Genomic DNA, 20,487 nt, shown 5'->3' with positions numbered 1-20,487 from the left:
ATCCAACAACACCTGAGGTGCTGGCCCAAACCCCATGAGCCCCAAATCCCAGTCTCTAGTTGACCTCAGACAGAGTTTGGGGTTTACCCCGTGGGTCTCATGAGGGTAAATCCCAGGCAATGGAGACCAGGAACTGGAAGGAGATATGGCCAGGCTAACTCAGGCTCTACAAGGTCAACCACACCTCCATCTGACCTTGATAGTAACCCTTCAGCTCAGGCAGCCTAGTGCCGTCTTGACCACGCCGTTTGACCGCCTTTCTTTCTCTGAACATTCATTGCTCCAATTATTGATTTGATCTCTTGTTCTTCAAAGAGGAGAAAAAAATTTAAATTCTTTTTAATTAGGCTCCTTTGGCCTTTTAGGGCCCTTTGAGGGGAAACCATTTTGGTCCCTGGCTAAAGAGTCTTGGAAACCGAGGAACTAAGAACCTCTAGAGACCCTGCCCAGGTTACTTCCCCATCCAGGAACCTGGAGCAAAGCGGGTCCTGAACCTCACTAGGGCATAGACCCAGCCAGGAAGGGGAGTGAACCCTAAGCTTTGACTCCCAGCCAGGGTCCTGTGCTCTCATCTGTTCCAAATGGGTCCATTTCCTATCGCCATAAGGATACAGCCTGGTCTCCAGCTGGTCTGTAGCTACCAACACCGGGAAGAATGTTGAGGGCCATGCTAGAACGCCGGCCAGCCACACACCCACCTCCACTGCTGTTCAGACCACAGCTGGAGGTGTGGGTCCAGACCAGCATGGCTGCAGCGCCACCATGTGGCCTCAGTGAGACAATGCTCTCAGCCCCACGCTGTCAAGGTTGTTTCTTTGGCCTCTGAATCCAAGAGAACCTCCTTCAGATCCTTCATGGAGCAATTGAATTCTTAATCCAAGAAGGAGTCCACTGGGCTGCCCTCCCCGCTCGGCCCCCGCCCCGCCCCTCATAGTCATGGGCTGAGGACGCACCGCAGAGCCAGGACAACATACTACAAAGCACAGTGTTTACTAAAGGCACAAAGTGGGAGGTCTGGGGGTGGGGGTGCTCGCCACCCTGAACCCAGACTCCTCTTCTGGCCACCCCACCCTCATACCACCAGGGGAGAGCTGTTAGCACCAAATGGGGGTGGATGCCCCACTTGTGGGGGAGTTCAGGCTGAGGGCGACAGGCTGGGTGCCATCTAGTCCCAGGAAGGCAGGCCCGGGCACCCCCAGACCAGCTGCTGCCTCAGAGGTACTTGTACCTCCTTCTCCAAAATGTCCTCCACAGGAGAGCCCAGGCTCAGGAGAGGGGCTCCCCTAGCAGGATTTCTTCTTATTTCTCTTCTGCCTCACCCCTGTTCTTCCCCATCATAGTCATAGTACTGCCGCCAGAGGAGGGGGCCCGAAGCCGAGGGGGAGGGCTCCTCCAGCCCCATCAGCTGCCAGGCAGGCACTAAGTCCAAACAGGGTGGGGGTAGCAGCCAAGGGGAAGGAGAGAGGCAGGGTAGGCGGCTACTTCACACCAAGTGCAGCCTGAAGGATGGGAGGGCTCTGCTCGGTCCTCCCAGCCTCCAGGCATCCCCTGCTCCTTGGCACAGGGGCAGCCAGCGTCACAGAACATCACCCTCCTCCATGCTGAAGCTGCTCCGGCGGCTGCTGGCCTTGGAGGCCTCAGGAGACATGGTAGAAAAGAGGGGGTCAGAGGCCAGGGGGAGCAGGGAGTCATCTAGGAGCATTAAGTCCAGATCCTTCTTGGACAGGTTGGGGAATGGGGAGCCGTGCTCTGTCCCCAGGGTATCGGGGTAACCTGTGGGCCCCTCGTCGCCCCCACCCCCAAAGCTCAGGCCATGGCTGAAGTCCAGGTGATGGAACGGAGACTGTGGCTGGGCGGCCGAGGGCAGCGGAGCCTGGGGAGGAAGAGCCGGCATTTGCTCAGGCTCAGGGACCTCAGGCCCCAGCATCAGCGCCTCCCCTGGGCCATCCTCACTGGGCAACTCTTGCTTCACCACCTGCTGGGCCAGCTCGGCCATATTCACACCCGACGGCGAGGTGGTGGGGAGGCCGTGCACGCGTGCCTGCATCTCCAGCTCCTGTTTGGAATGGACAGAAGGATGAGATACACATGACAGCAGCCCAGGCTAGCCCTCCCTCCCTGTGACCCACTGCACCACTTGCCCCCATCTCCTGTGACTATCTCAGCTGGAGGAACAGAGAGCAGAGGGCAGTGTGAGCTTAGACCAAGCTCTCCAGGCTGCAAGTTACAGCTGGCCAGCGGTTCGTGAAGCCACCATGGTACACCTTGGCTAGGTCCCTCTCAGGATTTTAAACTGAGCTGGGTGGTGGTGGTGGTGGGAATGGAAACCATCAAAACGCATTTCCTTAACTAAGGGTGAGTTCTTATTCGCCAATGCTAAGTTTTTGTAGGTGGAAAAAAAGTGACTTCTATCACCCATCATGAACAATCCAATTTTAAAACCTGTGGGCCGCCGGGTGGTGGTGGTGGTGGTGGCGCACGCCTTTAATCACAGCACTTGGGAAGCAGAGGCAGGCAGGTTTCTGAGTTCAAGGCCTCCCTGGTCTACAGAGCCAGTGCTATACAGAGAAACCCTGTCTTGAAAAAACCAAAAAACAAAAACAAAACTTATGGTCCACCAGGAATAGGCGTTGCACTTCTGGCAGGGTCCTGGCCCTCAGGCCTTACTTCTTAAGTCAGCCCAGCTGCTGGAGATTCCCAGTGCTGCCTCCCAGACACCCAGGGCAGGGTAGTTAGTCCTGCTTCCTTAAGGTTAGGCCCAGTGTGTAGCATTGCCCAAGGATATGTGACTGTAGCCCCATAACATCGACCTGCAGAGTCAGGCATGGACCTGTAATCATAGCACTGGGTGGGGGGCAAATGTAAGAGAGCCATAATTTCCAGGCCAGTCTGCTCAACAAAAAAACCTCCTGTCTCTCAAAAAAAAAATTTTTTTTAAGTGGGACAACACTTATGTTACATAGTTTCAGAGACAGGGTTTCTCTGTGTAGCCCTGGCTGTCCTGGAACTCACTCTGTAGACCAGGCTGGCCTCGAACTCAGAAATCCGCCTGCCTCTGCCTCCCGAGTGCTGGGATTAAAGGCGTGCGCCACCACCACCCGGCAATGTTACATGGTTTTAAGAGAGTTAGACCTAGCTGGGTATGGAGGGGAATCTCTGTGATTTTGAGGCCAGGTCTACAGAGCTAGTTCTAGGACAGCCAGGGCTACACAAAGAAACCCTGTCTTTGAATGAGAGAGAGACAGAGAGAAACAGAGACAGTGTCTGTTTGTGTGTTTGTGTGTGTGTGTGTGTGTGTGTGTGTGTGTGTGTGTGAGCACACAAGCTCATGTGTTAGATCTGTCTGACCTCCAGTGTGGATTGCAAAATAAGGGAGGGTCTCACAGAAGTGAACCTGCAGCTATATGCTGCTTGACGGAACTGGGGTTCATTTTTCATTGAGGCATCCTATCATGACCAAGACAGCTTTCTTCCCTATGGGTGGCATTTCCAGGTCTCCAGATGTTTATCCCCTGCCCCGGGGCCTGGGAGCCGGATCAGATCAGTGAGAGCTACCCGAGGAGTCCAAAGTCCGGGTCAGACCTGGATGCGGAGCCAGAGCTGCTTGTTAGTCATCTCCAGGCGCCGGGAGTGGTTCTCCAGCTCCCGGGACTTCTGCAGGTCCTTCTGCATCCTCCGGATGTAATCCACAGAGGCCTTGAGGATGGTGCCTTTGTTCCAGCGCACGTCCCTGTGGCCACAACCAGGGGCAGTCAGAGGCCTGGCCAGGGCCCTCTCACCGCAGGCTTAGCTCAGAGTTCCAGTGTTCCCCACCCTTGCCCATAGCTAGCCTTGTGCAAATGTTCAGCTCCTCACTAATCCTTGGGCTCAAGCAATCTGTCCACCCCATGCCCATCTTCCTGTCTTCAGCTCTCCTGGCCAGCATCTCTCTCCTCTCCATCAGTCCATAGCCCTTCATACACTTTCCCAGTAAGGCCCCTTCTCCAGGAAGCCCCCCACCCACCCCAAAACCTCCTTTCTAACAGAAGCTGTCTTGACGCAGTAGGAGCAGGAACCTTCTCAAACATGCTGCCTCCATCACCACCCTTATTAGCTGGTAGTGCCTACAGCTGCTGCCCTTAACAACTGAGAGGTGGTAGTGCCTACAGCTGCTGCCCTTAGCAACTGAGAGGTGGTGGTGCCTACAGCCGCTGCCCTTAGCAACTGAGAGCTGGTAGTGCCTACAGCCGCTGCCCTTAGCAACTGAGAGCTGGTGGTGCCTACAGCTGCTGCCCTTAGCAACTGAGAGCTGGTAGTGCCTACAGCTGCTGCCCTTAGCAACTGAGAGCTGGTGGTGCCTACAGCTGCTGCCCAGCCCGGACCCTGGCCTCTCTCGCCCCCCTCGCTCCCCAGGGAAGTCTGCTCACAGGTCGTTGGCCTTGGGGATCAGCATTCCCAGCTCCTTGATCCGGTCATTGATGTTGAACCTGCGTCTTCTCTCAACTACAGTTTAAGCAAGATTCCGGAAGGCACGGTTAGAAAGGTGGGACCCCCACCTAAGCTGGACACCCCATAGAAAATCCGTTTAAAATACGAGGCACCCAAGGACCGGTGTGGTGGCCAAGCTTTTAATTCCAGTGCTTGGGAGGCAGGTCTCTGCGAGTTCTAGGTCAGCCCGGGCTATAAACTGAGTTCCAAGGCAACCTGGGCTACTTAGAGACCCTTTCTCAAAACAAAACAAAACAAAACAAAACAAAACAAAACAAAACAAAAGAGAGATCTCTGAAAGCTGAGGAGGGTCTGGGTGCAATCTAATCAGGGGGCGGGGTCAGGAAACCAGTCGAGCTACTAGGGAGAGAGCTGCCTGGGGCAGCCTCCTTCACTCCTGGTGCCCCAGGCTCTGAAGACTGCAATCGGATAGCCTGGAAAATTCATGAATGCTGCTTCCAGAAGCCCCTCCCACTTTCCTAAAAAGCCTGGAAGGAGTGGGGGTTGGTTCACAGCCTTGGAGCTGTGGGTGTCCCAAGCTAGGGACGCTGGTAAGGGGCTGGGGTGGGGATGAGGCAGGGGCTGGCTCCCCAGCCTAGGTGAGCTGAAGGAGGGCCCAGCACCACTCACTTAGGTTGTGATTGTCTTTCTTCTGCCGCTCCTTGGCCAGGGCTCTGCTCTCAGCATCTGGAGGCCAGAGAAACAGAGAGGCGGTGAGAAAGAAGGGAGAGAAGAAAAAGGGAAGAGAGGAAACCCCAAAGGTACAGGGCAGAGTACCTGTTAGCTCTCGCTTCTGAGTCAGGTCGGCAGGGCAGGAGCTGCTGGTGACACCCACCATGGAGGCTGTGACCTGGGGGTCACCGCTGTACACGTTCAGGTGGCTGCTAGACAGGGGCAGCTGTGAGGGAAGGGGCAGAGAAGCGCCTGGTGAGTCCTCACCTGGACCCATGGTCCCAGAGCAGCTGCTCTGGGCAACAGGAAAGTCACCCCTGAGCCCCTTCCCCAGGATGCAATGTGCAGGGCTCCCTCCACAGAGAAAAGAGCAGATCCTCACAGCCCTGCCCTCGGTAGCCCCCGGCCAGGGCGAGGACAGGAGGAACCCGAGGGATCCGGCTCTTTTTTGTACAAGTCCTAGGGAGGGGCTCAATCAGCCTTGGAGTTTCTCTGCAAGGTTCCCAGAGTATGGAATTCAACAGGCAGGAGCAAGGTCTGCCGGGTCCTACCTACCACAGAGCCCAGGCAAGAGCCGGCCACTGGCCTAGACAGCCACTGCATAGATAGGAGCCACTGATTCCTGAGCAGCCCCCTGGCAGTGTCACCAGGGCAGAAGGGGCTGAAAACTGCCTGCCTCCTCCTGGCTCTCTCTTGGCGAGCATGGGTTTGAGGAACCAAACTGAGGTCCTCTGAAAGCAATCTTACCTGTTATCCACTGAGCCATCTCTCCAACCCCTCCCTCTTTTTGTCCCTTCTAATCTTCCTATGACCCTCTGGGTAGATAGTATCACCCCCCTTTTTACAACTGAGTGGGGGAGGGGGAGGTCAAAATCGTGGCGGGACTTCCCAAGGTCATGACAAACCTCAGGTTTCCTGATTCCAAACCTGGCTCATCTGCTACCTACCTATGCCTCCCCTCCCCAACCAAGCCAATGAGACCCAGAGAATAATCAGGCAGACGAGACTTCCTGTGGAAGGGTCCTGTGGTCACAGAAATGCGCCTGCCTCTGCCCAGCTCTGTCTCCCAAGCATCCCCAGTATGCCTTGACTCAGTTCTACTTGCACCCTGAATCCCTGTCACAGTATTCAATGGAGATGACTGTTGCCTCCACAGAGACACCAGCTCTGCCCTGAGAGCTCACCCCAGCCAGGGAGCCACTGTGTGTGCCGTCCCCCTCCCGTCCAGCCCGAAAAGTACCGTGTTAGGCATCTGCATCTCAGGGTTGATGTAGCCCAGCACGCTGTCCAGGCGCATAATGTTGTCAATGACATCATCAAACTAGAAGAGAGAAACGTCCATGTCGTTTCCATCTGGGGTCGGCCCACCTAGAGAGGGGCAGCTGCCCCCCTGCCACCTCACCCAACCTGCTCATCTGGAGGAGGAGGAAATGACAAGAGGAGCGTCCTACAGCCGAGCCTGAGGCTTGTCCCCAGGAATCCCTTGACAGGGAGTTCTTGACACACCTTCCCGGGCTGGGAAAGCACTTCTGTGAGTCTGCCCTGTCCCCAGCAGAGTTGCAAGAAGATAGCAACTCTCTTCAGACTAGGGCGGCTGTGTCTCCCTCAGGCTAGAGGCCCATAAAGAAACACCCCCAGGTCTGCCATGAGGGCCAGACTATTTCCAAACAACTGACACCAAGCCGGAACCCCTACCCCCACCCCCCCCACCCCGCTCACCTCTTTCTCGGGGTTGGAGCTGATATGTAGCATGGCCATGGGACTGTTGGGAGCACTGTTGCCGGCCGAGGTGGACAGTACGTGTCCAGCCCGCACCCCTGGGGATGCTGCTGGGGCAGGCTTCGGGGAACCTTGGGCTGGGCTCACGTGGGCAGCAAACTTGTTCCCATAGGTCTCAGACAGATACTCCCGAACCTTCTGATGCTGGGACTGTTGCAGGTGGTAGGAGGTGGGGTTCTCCAGGTAGGACTGCACCTGGGGAGGGGGAAGGCACAGCTGTGGAGGGGGCAGGGACTCCTCTACAGGGAGCAGGGATGGGAGAGGCAGGGGCCTTACCTTCAGCACCTCCCCGGGCACAGGCGGGGGCGACTGGAAGTGGACAGGGGTGTTGATGGCTGGGGTGGGGGGCCCACCCAGCTGCTGCTGCTGCTGCTGCTGCTGTTGCATATAATGCATGACAGCCTGCTGCTGCATGCGCTCTCGCTGCTCCTCCTGCTGGGCCTGCTCCCGCATGAGCTGCATGCGCAGCCCGATGCGTGACGCCATGGCAGCTGTTGGTTCGGGCTCCCTGTAGTCGAGGGGAGACAGGCCCATGAAGTATTCATCATCTTCGTAGTCTTTAAGCACAGGCTGGCATAAGTATGGTTGCTCCCATTGTGCACAAGGAGAAACTGAGTCCGGGCAGAAGGGATTTGCCCAAGACCACTGAGCGAGCTGAGCCATGAACCCAAGTTCCCTGAGTTCTAGACCAGAGGTGAACACTGTCCTTCAGTGACTGCAGGAGTCCACCTGACCCCTCGCTGTCACATCCACATCCTGAGTATTTCATACCTGGCCTCAGCTCCGGCCCCCTCTCCCGCCCCTCCCCAGGCCAGCCTGCACCACGCCTCCTCAGGGCCTGAGGAGCCTCCAGATGCTCCTCCGTGCTCCTCCCCCACCATCTGCTCACAGTAGCTCCATCATCCTGTTAGTTCCTGCCCTGCTGTCTGCTCCCAACTCTCCATAGCTCCCAGTTCATCGGAACAAAAGCCTAAATCCTTAAACCCAGCCTAAATGGTCCTCTGTAATCTGCTGCACCCTCATGGTCCCCCATAGACTTCCCGCCCCCAACACATGCTTCTCTCCCTTGTTCTCCCTGCTCCAGCCACACCCCCAGCCTTAAACTATCCTTCAAACACTCCAGGCATGCTTTCTCCGCCCCCCACCGTCCCCCCCCCCCACCTTTGCACTTGCTGTTGCCTCCACCTGGAATGTTCTTTACACAGATACCATCAAGGCTCACTTCTTCACCTCCTCCGAGAGACTCTAATGTCACCTCAGAGTGCCATTTCAGGACCACTGTGCTAAAATGGCATACCACCACCACCTTGCTTCTCTATATCAGATGCCACCATCTAGGACAGAACATATTTTTTTTTTTTGCTTCTTATTACGTTTGTTATTGTTATTCCATGTCTGTCCCTTACTAGGAATGCAAGTCCCCTGAGGGGACACATTTCATCTGTTTGTTTACTGCTAGACCTTCGGCCTCTAGCCGTTGGGTCATGGGAGACAGAAAGAAGCCATTGCATGAAGCAAATGAGAATGGATATTATCCATGAACCAGGCACTGGAGATGTACCCCGTCCCTGGCTCCTGGCGCCCAAAGTCGGCGAGAGAAAGGAAGACCCACAGGCAGAGAATCACCACCTCAGGGCTCCTCACTGCTCGGAGCTCAGAGCTTGACCCACTGTGGGAAGGTGTGGCTGAGGCCCCAACCAAGGCTGAAGGGGGGCAGGCAACTCGGCATGCTCGCTCTGTCTCTAGCTCAATGAGTGACAGTAACCAAGTCCCTTCCCCTCTCTAGGCCACAAAGGAAAGAGCAGAACCCAGTGACTTCTCAGGGACAGCCCAAGACTGATAGGCACTGGTCTGGCCGTATCTGAGACCATGACAGTACAGTTAGGGACTAGAGGGATTTGGCAAGGCATGACTTCATGATTGAGCAACGGCTTCCCCAAAGGGCTGGTGGAGCAGAGCGCTCGCTGATTCTTTGTTATGTGACCTTGGTCAAGCTATAATCCTGGAGCCTCAGTTTATCTTCCTCTGCATTTAGTAAAAACTGGCAGCTTTGTGCAGTGCCTGGCAGTCTGAGTACATGAGACTGGTACAATCTAGCTAGCGTCTTCAAACCCGGCATCCAAGGCCTCCATCAGCCCTGTTTGGAGGCCCTTGCTTAATTACAAACCACAGTCTTTCATAAAGAAGGGAAATCAGAGGCACAGTGCAGGACAAAGCTAGGACCCCACCCCAGGTATCTGGTCTACCCCATGCTGGGGAAGGGAGGCCTGGGGGCTGGGACATCTGGTCTACCCCATGCTGGGAAGGGGAAGCCTGGGGGGCAGAGTTGTTCCCAGTTGGGAAACTGGTTGATCCAGAACCAGGAGTGGAGCCTAGGTCCCATATCTGCAATCAAGACTCCAGCCACTATCTAAGCAGCTCTGTAATAGAGTGAGACTACCCACTGTCCTGTGTGTCCTGCTGCATGCAGAGGCCAGCACTGCATCTTCTCTCATGCTCTGCCCAGTGAAGGGGCCTGAGCAGCCCATGCTCTACAGGGAAGCCCCCAACAACCCAGGCAATGACAACCTACCCTTCCCCCATCCTGTAGCAGCTACCAGCTGCAGCCTCCACCACCTCCCACGACCCCTTCTCTAGCTCCTACAGAGTGATGTCCCTGTCTCCACACCACACCCTATCAATCACACTGGCAAACAGACCCCTGGCTCTGACCAGATGCGGCCCCACACATCTACTCAGACAGCCCGAAGCCTCTCCTCCATGGACAATCCAACTTCAGATGGCCAGTGGGGGCCAAGGCGCCTGGCCGTGCCAGCCGGCTCAGGGAGGGCTAGGGAGAAGGAGTCCCTTGTTCCCCTGACAAAGAGTTGGCCTGGCTACCTCAAGGACCCACTAGAGCCCGCTAGGGCCCACTAGGCCCCGCTCTGGCTGCACTAGCCTCAGCTCTCTGTCTGTAAAATGGGCATGGGAATTCATCCCCTCCCCTGGGAGCATCCTGGCAGATAATGTAAACAGTGAAAGTCTAGCTGACCTCTGAATGTCAGTGACCACTGAGAGAGGAGGCAGGCAGAAAATACTTTCCCGCTCCCCAGCACCTCCTGGGCAGAGCTATGCACCCCATATTCCTGATGGCAAATCTCTAACCTCCCTTACTGGGCTTGGGAGAATGGGGAAGGGTCAAAGGCTAGCTACTGAGGACTGGGAAGGAGAGACCCTGTATGCTGATCAACCTCAGTGCCTTCCAGTCAGGATGAGCCAAGAGACAGGGAATGTCCAAAGTCTATGTCTCTCTCTTCCTTTCCCCCCAAGACTGGAAAGGACCCACTGCGAAAGCCCAGCAGCATGGGACCCACGGCAACGCAACTGTGTACAGGTACCAGGACAGAATTTTCTCCTGCCTCCTACCTCTTACAGCACCAACTCCTAAGGGGAAGGCTCAGTGGCACTAGAAAGTCTCTGCCTCTCCCAGTGGCACTGCCAACCCCATCTGCATACCAGGACCCATCTGGTACTTCCAGCTGCTGTCTGTCCAGGTCCAGCTTGGTCACAACCCAGTGAGCTCGCCAGGCCAGCAGACTACCTTCACTGGCTGAGTGACACGGGGATGAGGGTGCCTAGCTTTCTTGATCCCTGTAAAGTAAACCAATGAAAGTGCTTCCAGGGCTGGGTGTGGCGCCACACTTTAATCCCTCCACTGGGGAGGCAGATGCAGGCAGATCTCTGAAAATTGAAGGCCAGCCTGGTCTACATAGTGAATTCCAGGGCAATTAAGGCTACATAGTAAAACCTAGATTCCCAGGAGAGAGAATGTGGGGAATGCACCCTGCAGGCATTCAGCAACTAGAAGAAAGGGTCCCTGTATCCTCTGGTTTCACCGGCCCTAACCAGTTATTTACATCTGAGTATGAACCAGCCAGGTAGAACTTTTCCTAAGGGGATGAGTGGAAGTCAGGATAGGAGAACAGAGAAATGTCAGTGCAAAGTCTTGGATCCAGGAAAGAAGATATCAAAGATAGACCATGAGGAAGAAAGAAGGAGATGAGAAAGAGAATGAGGAAAAAGAGGAACAGGAGGAAGAGGAGGAGAAGGAAGAGGAGCAGAAGGAAGAAGAGAAGGAGGAACAGGAAGAGGAGGGGCAGGAGGAGGGAGAGGAGGAAAAGAAGGAAGAGGAGGAGAAGGAGGAGGAGGAGGAAGAGGAAGAAGAGGAGGAGGAGGAGCAGAAGGAAGAAGAGGTGGAGGAAGAGGAAGAAAAGGAGGAGGAAGAGGAAGAAAAGGAGGAGGAGGAAGAGGAAGAAGAGGAGGAGGCGGAGGAAGAGGAAGAAAAGGAGGAGGAGGAAGAGGAAGAAGAGGAGGAGGAGGAAGAGGAAGAAGAGGAGGAGGAGGAGCAGAAGGAAGAAAAGGAGGAGGAGGAGCAGAAGGAAGAAGAGGTGGAGGAAGAGGAAGAAAAGGAGGAGGAGGAAGAGGAAGAAGAGGAGGAGGAGCAGAAGGAAGAAGAGGTGGAGGAAGAGGAAGAAGAGGAGGAGGAGGAAGAGGAAGAAGAGGAGCAGAAGAGGAGAAGGAGGAGGAAGAGGAGGAAGAGGAGGAGGAAGAGGAGCAGAAGGAAGAAGAGGAAGAGGAAGAAGAGGAGGAGGAGCAGAAGGAAGAAGAGGAAGAGGAAGAAGAGGAGGAGGAAGAGGATCCCCAGTTAGGTCGAGAATGTGTAGAAGGGCAGAAAGATGAGGCAGATCCTAATGCTGCAAGCTAGTCTGGAAGAAGAGGACGACCAACCACTGTAGAGATTTCCAGGGAGGAAATGGAGGCACAGAGAAGAGAACTGACTTGTCTCAAGTTGCACAGCTACTGAGCAACAGGAAAGAGAATAATGAATGAAGACAGCCCAGCCCCCACCTCTACTTTTAACACACTATTCTGGGCTCCCTGGCACATGAAACTGCTCCAAGTGGTCACTTTTGGGGAAAAATGGCCAAGTAGGGACATATTAGTATGGCTTCCTTCCCACCCTTCCCCCACTTAGGAAGCACAAAACTCTCCTGTATGATTATGTGTGGCTTGTGAGAGGCAGGCAAGCTTCTAGAGGCTCCACCTGATTCTGATCATGTCTGATCATGCATCTCTGAAAAGAAGTGCCCCGCCCCCAAAGGTTGTCTCGCCAGGCCCAAGATCTGCCCTATTCAGAGCAAAGGTTGTTAAGGCAGGTGGGGACCATGAGTGACAGAGGCACGAATGTGATCCAGGCTTCTCTTGAACTCACTATGTCCCGAGGATGACCTTAAACCTCTGAGACTCTTCCCAAGTGCTAGGATTCCAGCTGTGCATCTCATCTGGCTTCATGTGCTACTGGGCATCCCACTCAGGGCTTTCTGCATGCTAGGCAGGCACTGTTACCAAACAAGCTACTTCCCTAGCACTGCTTTTGAAAGACAGGGTCTCACTATGTTGTGTAGGCTGGCTACAAAGTCCTGATTCTCCCGTCCCAGCCTCCCACATTTGTCACCCACACCCAGCTTCCTGGGAAACTTTCTGCCTTGTAGGCAGCACCTTTAGAAACTGGGTTATAGGCATTGGAGATGTAGCTGAGTTGGTAGAGGGCTTGCCTAGCAGACAAATCCCTGGGCTCAGTCCCCAGCACTGTGTGAACTGGGCATTGTGGTACTTGCCTGTGATCAAAGAAAGCAGAGGCAAGAGAAACTTAAGGTCATCTCTGGCTACACGGGGAATTTGAGGCTAACCACATGAATCCTTGTCTCGACGATTAAAATAAAGTAAATGTTGGGTTACAAAGCTGCAACCCTTGTGGTCACTCAAGGACACTGATGAATGTCCCCTGGCAGCACCGTGACCAGAAGAACATAGACTCTTCCTAATGTCCACTGATGAAAGAGATAAAGAGGCCGTGCAGAGTGCCAAACGTGGCGGCCTTAGCTTTAATCTTAGCACTTTAAAGGCCGAGGCAGGAAGATCTCTATGAATTCGAGGCCAGCGTGGTCTACAAAGCAAGCTCCAGGCCAGTTCCCCTCCCCCTCCCCAACAAAAAAGCTGCACACAGTCTTTTGGCACCACTCAGCCACTGGTCCCACATACCACTGCCAGAGGCTCTCACAGACATGTTGAAATAAGAGACCAGACTCAAATCCCTGGAGCCAGGCTGGGTGTGGTGGTGCGAGCCTTTGATCCCAGCACTCAGAGGAAGAGGAGGCAGACATATCTCTGTGAGTTCAAGGACAGCCTGGTCTACATTGCAAACTCCAGGATAGCTAGGTCTACATAGAAAGACCCTGTCTCAAAAGTCCACACCACCAAAAACAACAACAAAAAGCAGAACTGCACAAAAGTCCCATCTAGGAATGCAAAGCTCAAACCCAGACACAAAGCCCCTATGTGAGAAGTCGTCAGGACCCAGTTAGCCTTGGGGAACAGCCAGCAGGGAGAACAGAACGAAGGACTCGGCAGGAGGGGACCAGGAATGGTCTGTGACTCCTGCAGGTGTGGGTGAGCGAGGCTGACTTGTTTATGAGCACTAGCCCAGATGCTCCATCCAAATTGTTCTCATTTTTTTTGTTTGTTTTTTGTTTTGTTTTTGAAGCTCACTGAAAGGGGGAGTCGGCCTTACACAGTTTAAAAGAAATTAGCAAGCAGTTTGCCTTCACCAAGGTCCCCAACACCAGGATGTCCAAGACAGGCTCCCTCAGCACAACTGCCAGTTCACTTGGGGAGTCAGCGAGATGGCTCAATGGATATAGGCACCTGTCACCAAACCTGAAGACCCGAGTTTGATCCCCAGAACTCACAAGAATGAAGAGAACTGACTTTCACAAGTTGTCCTCTGAACCTCCATTTAGACACTGGCGCACACACATACACACACTACAAAGATTTTATTATTATTACACATGTTCACTAGCTGGAGAAAGTAATTATATAGAAAAAAAATCAAAACCAAAAATCAAAAGAGCGTGGTGGTCGCACACGTCTTTAATCCCAGCACTCAGGAAGCAGAGGCAAGTGGATCTCAGAGTTTGAGGCCAACCTGGTCTACAGAGTGAGTTCCAGGACAGCCAGGGAAACACAGAGAAATCCTGTCTTGAAAAAAACAAAAACAAAAACAAAACACAAGGAGTGGAGAGATGGCTCAGCAGTCAGGAACACTGGCTGCTCTTCCAGAGGTCCTGAGTTCAATTCCCAGCAACCACATGGTGGCTCACAACCACCCGTAATGAGATCTGATGCTCTCTTCTAGTGTGTCTGAAGACAGCTACGTGTACTCATATACATAAAATAAATAAGTCTTAAACAACAACAAACCCAAAACAGTATCAAGATGAGTGTGGGGACCTTCTTTTGCTCCCAGCATTGCAGAAGTCAAACAGGAAGACTAGTAAAAATTTGAGGCCAGCCTGATCTATGTCGCTGAGTTTCAGGCCAGCCTAGGCTACATACAAGAGCCTGTTTTTAAAAGTGAAGGTAGCGGGGCATGGTACTGGGATGGGAGGGAGGGTGGAATGTAGCTTAGTGGCAGCACTTATCCAAATGCCCACAGAGCTCTGGGCTTAACTCCTAGCACTACACAAACCAGGGGTGGGGATGCACACCTATAATCCTAGGTGGAGACAGAAGGATCAGAAGTTCAACATAGGCCGGGTGCACGCCTTTAATCCCGGCACTTGGGAGGCAGAGGCAGGCGGATTTCTGAGTTCGAGGCCAGCCTGGTTTACAGAGTGAGTTCCAGGACATCCAGGGCTACAGAGAGAAACCCTGTCTCGAAAAACAAACAAACAGACAGTGAAGGTAGCTGGAGAGGAGTCAGCAGTTAAGAGCACTGGCTGTTCTTCTGGGGGAACCTGGATTAGATTCCCAGCACCACACAGCAACACATAGCTGTCCGTAACTCCTGCTCCAGGGGATCTGACCCTTCTTTTGTCTCCGTGGGCACCAGGCACACATATGACACACAGACATACACACAAGCAAAATACTCATATGCATAAAATAAGAATAAATAAGCTCTCCATGCCCAAGAACAGGGTTGCTCAGTGAATGAGGGTGCTTATGGCAAACAGCACGAGGTCATGTGAAGGGACACAATGTAAGTCACACAATCTTTTTTTGTTGTTGTTGTTGGCTTTTTTGTTTGTTTGTTTTGGTTTTTATGCTTATGGCAAACAGCACGAGGTCATGTGAAGGGACACAATGTAAGTCACACAATCTTTTTTTGTTGTTGTTGTTGGCTTTTTTGTTTGTTTGTTTTGGTTTTTCGAGACAGGGTTTCTCTGTGTAGCCCTGGCTATCCTGGAACTCACTTTGTAGACCAGGCTGGCCTCGAACTCAGAAATCTGCCGGCCTCTGCCTCCCAAGTGCTGGGATTAAAGGCATGCGCCACCATGCCCGACCCAAGTCTCACAATCTTATATAGAATGTGCTCTCAACTAATTGTGCACTGTGTTTACAGTGTGTGACTCATGCAGAGGAAGTACACAAAATTATGACTGGCTTTTTTTTGTTTTATTTTTGTGTGTAGCCCTGGCTGTCCTAGAACTCACACTGTAGACCAGGCTCGAACTCAGAAATCCACCTGCTTCTGCCTCTCAAGTGCTGGGATTAAAGATGTGCACCAACATGCCCGGCATGACTGACTTTTGTGGACAAGAAGAGCATGGGTATTCAGTGAATGTGTGTGTTTTAAAGACTGTGTGTATGTGTGTGTGTTGCATGCGAGAGTGCTTGTGTGTTCATGTGTGTGCAAGTGTTCAAGGAAACCAGAAGGGATGCTGGACCTGGAGTTACAGGTGGTTTGTGTTGCCTGAAGTGGGTGTTGGGTTCTATGGAAAGAGCAGCAAGTGCTCTTAACTGTTGAGCTATCTCTCCAGCCACCTCCTACCCCCACCCCCAGCCTCTCTCTCTCTGAGACAGGGTCTCTTATAGCCCAGGCTGGCCTCAAACTTGCTATGTAGCTATTAATACAAACTCCTGATCTTCCTGCTTCCACCTCCCAGATTCTGGGATTATAAATAAGCACCACTACCCTGGAGCTTCAGCCTGGTTTAATTTTTGTAGTTTCTTCACAACTACAGTACAAGAGACAGACAGAGAGGCTCTGGCTTGATAAAGCCACAGAGCTGATTATCAGGGCTGGGTCCTGGCCTGGCTTTTCCGGGGTTGGGAACCACCTCTGTCCTGTATGGGCTGAGTGAAGGTGGCCACCTTTGATTTTAGGGGTCCCTTGAAGAAGTAGACTCATCAAAGGGTTCAGCAGCTGATCTCATTCACAGCCCAGAGCCAGGAAGGTGTCCAGCAGTAGTCTGGAATCGCCAGACATAGGAGACACCACAGTCACCCTTCTTCAAAGGGCAGAACCAGTTTCCTGCATTCCCAGAAAAGCACATGTCTGGTAGCTGAAACCGCAAAGTGTGAGCCCAGAGCAGGGGCGCCTGCTTAAGTCGTTTGTTACAGGCCTGGCTCTATGTGGGAAGCAACCCTTTCTCCTCCAGTCTATTACAACCACACGTCATGTGGGAGCTTTGGGTCGATCCCGAGGAAACCATGACCCATGACAAAGGCCTGGGTAGGGGGATGGATGACAGAAGGAAAGGAAGGGGTCTGGGAAGCGGACTCCTGTTGGAAGAGTGTGGTCTCCGCTGTGCTGCAGGAAAGCTGGGTGGAGTACTGGCCTAGCATGATGAGGCTCTGGATAGGACCCCAGGACCTCATAAACCAGACGTTCTAGTGCACACCAGAAATCACAGCATTCTCCTGAGGTGGGATTAGGAGGGTCTGAAGTTCAAGGCCAATCTAGGCTACATGAGACCCTGCCTCAAAGAGCAATGGAAGCATCAAACTAGCACGGATGTCCACACAATGACCATACCCCAGGACATGGCTGCCTCTACCATAGAAACAGCCATGGGACCCAGGTAGCATCTGCAGTGTTCTCACAGGACTTGGGATCAGAATGCAGTGGGTTCAAGTGTCAGTCTTGGCTCTGACTTAATGTCTGCCTCAGTTTCCCCACTAGTCAGCCTGGTTTTGCTAGTTGGAGCCAGCCTTCCCACAGAGGATGCCCAGGTTAGGGGAAAGTGTGGGCACAGAGAGGTGTCAGGACAGGAACCATCCTTCTGAGCTCAGGGGTAGGTAATGTCCCTGAATAAGCTCTGTGTGTGTGTGTGTGTGTGAGAGAGAGAGATAACATGTGTGTATGTATGTGTGTGTGTGAGAGAACATGTGTCTGTACATGTGTGAGAGAGAGAACATGTGTGTATGTGCATGTGTGTGAGAGAACATGTGTATGTGTGTATGTATGTGTGTGTAAGAGATAAAGAGAGGGGGAGAGAGAGCGAGCATGCATGCATATGGAGACCAGAGATTGGCATCAAGTGTCTTCCTATATCATTCTCCATTTTCATTTTTGAGTCAGGGTCTTCACCAATTGACCAGTGAGCTAACCAGTGAGCTTCAGCATTCTCCTGTCTTGCTGCCCACTTCCCCAGCACTGGGGTGAGAGGTGCTTGCCACCATGCCTGCTTTTCACTGGGTCCTGAGGATGGAGACTCGTGCACAGCAGGCACTCTCTCCACAGCCTGCGTCCCTTCTCTGTTCCTTTTGGGAAGAGGATCCTTCTGGTCACCCATCTACTCCCCATACCTGGCCAGGGCTCCGGGCAGGCACTAGGCAGCTCTGCAAACCTGTTTCACACAGGTTCATTACGAAGCCCACTGCAAGGGGTCTTGGAGAAGCAGCTCCCTGGGCTCTCAGGGGAGGCCGGGAGCCTAGAACACTAGAGACATCTTCAACCCAGGCTATTATTCTAGCATCCCGCTAGCAGCTCCTTACTTAGGTAGGCTAACATAAGACTCTCAACTACTTCCTGTCCTGAGAACATCAAATTGGAGTCATCACGCTGTTTGGTTGAAAGGTTCCTGGTAACAAGGTAGAATGAGATCAGAGGCACACACTTTTACGTTTTTATCAAGTAAGTGTTTGCCTGCATGTATGTGTATACACAACACACTAGTGCCTGTGCCTGCAGGGGTCAGAAAAGTGAGTCATGGGTAGCTTTGAGCCACCATGAGGGGGCAGGGAACCACACTTGGGCCCTCTGCAAGAGCAACGAATGCTCGTAACCTCTGAGCCACCTCTCTAGCCCCAACATTTTTATACCCTTTTAACTGTTTGGTTTCTATTTATTCGTATGTGTGTGTGCACCAGTATATGCAGGTGCCTGTGAAAGCCAGAACGAGGTAGACAGATCCTCTGGAACTCTAGTCACAGATACTCGTAAGCTGCCTATAGGTCTCTCTCCTTTGTATTGGTTCCTCACTGACTCCAGCAAAGCAGTCCCATTTGGGGTCACTGAGATGACTCGGTCAGTGAGGGTGCTCGCCACACAGCCTGATGATTTGAGCGTTAGCCCCAGAATACACGTGGTTAAAGAGACACCCAATCCATGCAACTTGTCCTCTGACCTCCCTAGCAAATAAATAAATAAATGTAAATTTTAAATGACAAAAGTGAATCGTGTAGCTCATAGACTTTATGCCATGCCCCTCCCCCAGGCTGTCACCACTGTAAAGGAAATGGAAAGTACCTGAGGGTCCCCCAAGGCCTCATCCTGAAGGCCTCTCCACTACCTTAGCACCTAGGCTGATAGTCACTGGTCTCCAGGACTCTCAGGAGCTGTCACGCAGAATGTGGCTTGTCATTAACTGACTTAGTGGGAACACTTAGCCTGCCTGACCCTTACAGGTAATACCTGCAGGTCTAAAAACAGAGTGACATTGTAGAGGCTCAAAAAAGGGGGACCTTAACAAACATCATATAGCACACCACAGCCATCCCAAGAAGCGCTGAGTGCTGACATGACACTCAGTCGTGAATCCATTGCTAGGGCTAGAGGCTGGGTGCAGTTAGAGGCCTGTCTTTGAACATGTGTGTGTCTGTGTGTGGTGTGTGTGGTGTGCATGTGTGTGAATCTGTAGCATGCATGTGAGAGTGTGGTCTGCATATGTGTGTGTGTGTGTGTGTGTGTGTGTGTGTGTGTGTGTGTGTTGTGCATGTGTGTGAATCTGTAGCATGCATGTGAGAGTGTGGTCTGCATATGGGTGTGTGTGGTATGTGTATGGTGTGCTTGTGTGTGAGTCTGTAGAATGCATGGAATGTATGTGCAGGCCAGAGGTTGGCATCAGGAGTCTTCCTCAGTCTCTCTTCACATTATTTGTTGAGGCAAGGTCTCTCAGTTGAACTCTGAGCTCACTGATATGGACTAGTCTAGCAAGATGGCTTGCTCCAGGGATCCTGTCTCTCTACCTATTCCAGGTGCTGAATTACAGGCAGGCCACCACACTGATCTGCCATTTGCAGGAGTGCAGCAGGGGTTGATCATAGGAAGAGCTTCATCCACTAAGTCATCTCTTCAGTCCTCTTTTATGTTTGAGGTACAGGGACTTGAACTCAGGGTCTCTCACACCCCCAGCAAGTGTTTATCACTGAGCTAAAACCCCAGCCTTCTTTTTACTTTTGATTTTGCAACATGATCTCTCTAAATTGAGCTGGGATTTTATGGAGCAGGGCTTCCGGGCCTGGCCAGAGGCTTGTTTCCCAGTCCCTGAGCAGACGTGCCAGTGGGTAGGAGGGGAAGGGAGGCGAGTGAGGGAGCTAAGAGCCTCCCATCAGCCTCTAGTCCTCAACCCAGGCCCCAGCCCACACTGCACAGGAAAGGGTGGGAGCTGGCACCTCCTGCCTGGCCAGCCTGTGAGGCCGGGGCACAAGGAACAGCTTCAAAGGCAACCCCAGACCAGAGAGACGCCTGTCCTGTCCCTCGGGGATCAGCTGGACTCCTGTGTAGGGAAAGTGACTAAAAGTGGGAGGGTGAGGGAGGCAGAAAGAGTGTGTAGCCTGCTCACGGGTGGGGAGCAGAGGTCAGAAAGGTCCTTGGGTCATGCTAGGATCTGATCCAGCCTCCACATAGACTCTGTCTCTGCCTCTTGCCTGTATCTGTATCTCTGTCTCTCCCCTCCTCCTCTTCTCCCACCTTCAGCCTTTCTTCCCTCTCTCCTACCCCTCTGCAGCCTTAGCTTTCCTTAGTTGGCAAGCCACCTGTCCACATGGTTGGAGGGGGACCAGGGACCGAGCCACCTTTTCTTCACTGGCTCTAGTCCACTCCTGTGTCCACTTTTTTTTTCTGTGTCCACTTTTCTGTTCCCCTGTTCCCTGCTCATCCATCAGGCTCTCAGCTACCACTTTCCAAGTTCTTCAGCGCCTTTCTACCTGTCTGTTCAGCAGACTTTCTGAGAGAGGTGCAGAGGTCTCAGCTGAGTTTGTCAAAAACCCCACGTGTTCACAGATCTCCTCGCTTCTCTATCTGCAAGCACTGCTGAGTCCCTACTGAATGCCAGGCGTCGCAGTTAAACATGGCCCACACCAGACCCCGTGTACACCCCACAAACACCTCATGAGACAAACAGCAACATTAGCAAAAGAAACTGAGACTCAAAAGGGAACATGCCTGTCTGATATCATGCTGCAGGATACTGAAGGCAAGTCTACAGCTCAGGCCTCCCCCGAGGGCCACCACTAGCT

The 20,487-nt window shown here is 53.0% G+C and overlaps 1 protein-coding gene across 8 annotated transcripts in view; it reads right to left on the bottom strand.

Moving 5' to 3' along the window:
- Window positions 1–974: 974 nt before the first annotated feature.
- The window catches only part of Tfeb (transcription factor EB), a 55,380-nt gene continuing 35,867 nt past the window's right edge, over window positions 975–20,487 (bottom strand). For 7 of the 8 annotated variants that reach the window (NM_001161722.1, NM_001161723.1, XM_030249637.1 and 4 more), the window contains exons 2-9: window positions 7,195–7,426; window positions 6,859–7,113; window positions 6,380–6,460; window positions 5,245–5,365; window positions 5,098–5,154; window positions 4,407–4,482; window positions 3,583–3,730; window positions 975–2,056 (exon numbers count right to left, since the gene is read on the bottom strand). In NM_001161722.1, coding sequence (NP_001155194.1) covers window positions 1,577–2,056; window positions 3,583–3,730; window positions 4,407–4,482; window positions 5,098–5,154; window positions 5,245–5,365; window positions 6,380–6,460; window positions 6,859–7,113; window positions 7,195–7,404 — 1,428 coding nt within the window. In that variant the 5' untranslated portion in view covers window positions 7,405–7,426 and the 3' untranslated portion in view covers window positions 975–1,576. Of the gene's footprint in view, window positions 2,057–3,582; window positions 3,731–4,406; window positions 4,483–5,097; window positions 5,155–5,244; window positions 5,366–6,379; window positions 6,461–6,858; window positions 7,114–7,194; window positions 7,648–20,487 lie in introns of those variants that run through there. The other variant, NM_011549.3, reaches the window with a different exon arrangement.

This window comes from Mus musculus, chromosome 17 (genome assembly GCF_000001635.26).
Source record: "Mus musculus strain C57BL/6J chromosome 17, GRCm38.p6 C57BL/6J".
NCBI classification, from domain to species: domain Eukaryota; kingdom Metazoa; phylum Chordata; class Mammalia; order Rodentia; family Muridae; genus Mus; species Mus musculus.
Note: the sequence above shows the minus strand (reverse complement) of the source record. Positions and strands in the feature narration are given on the sequence as shown.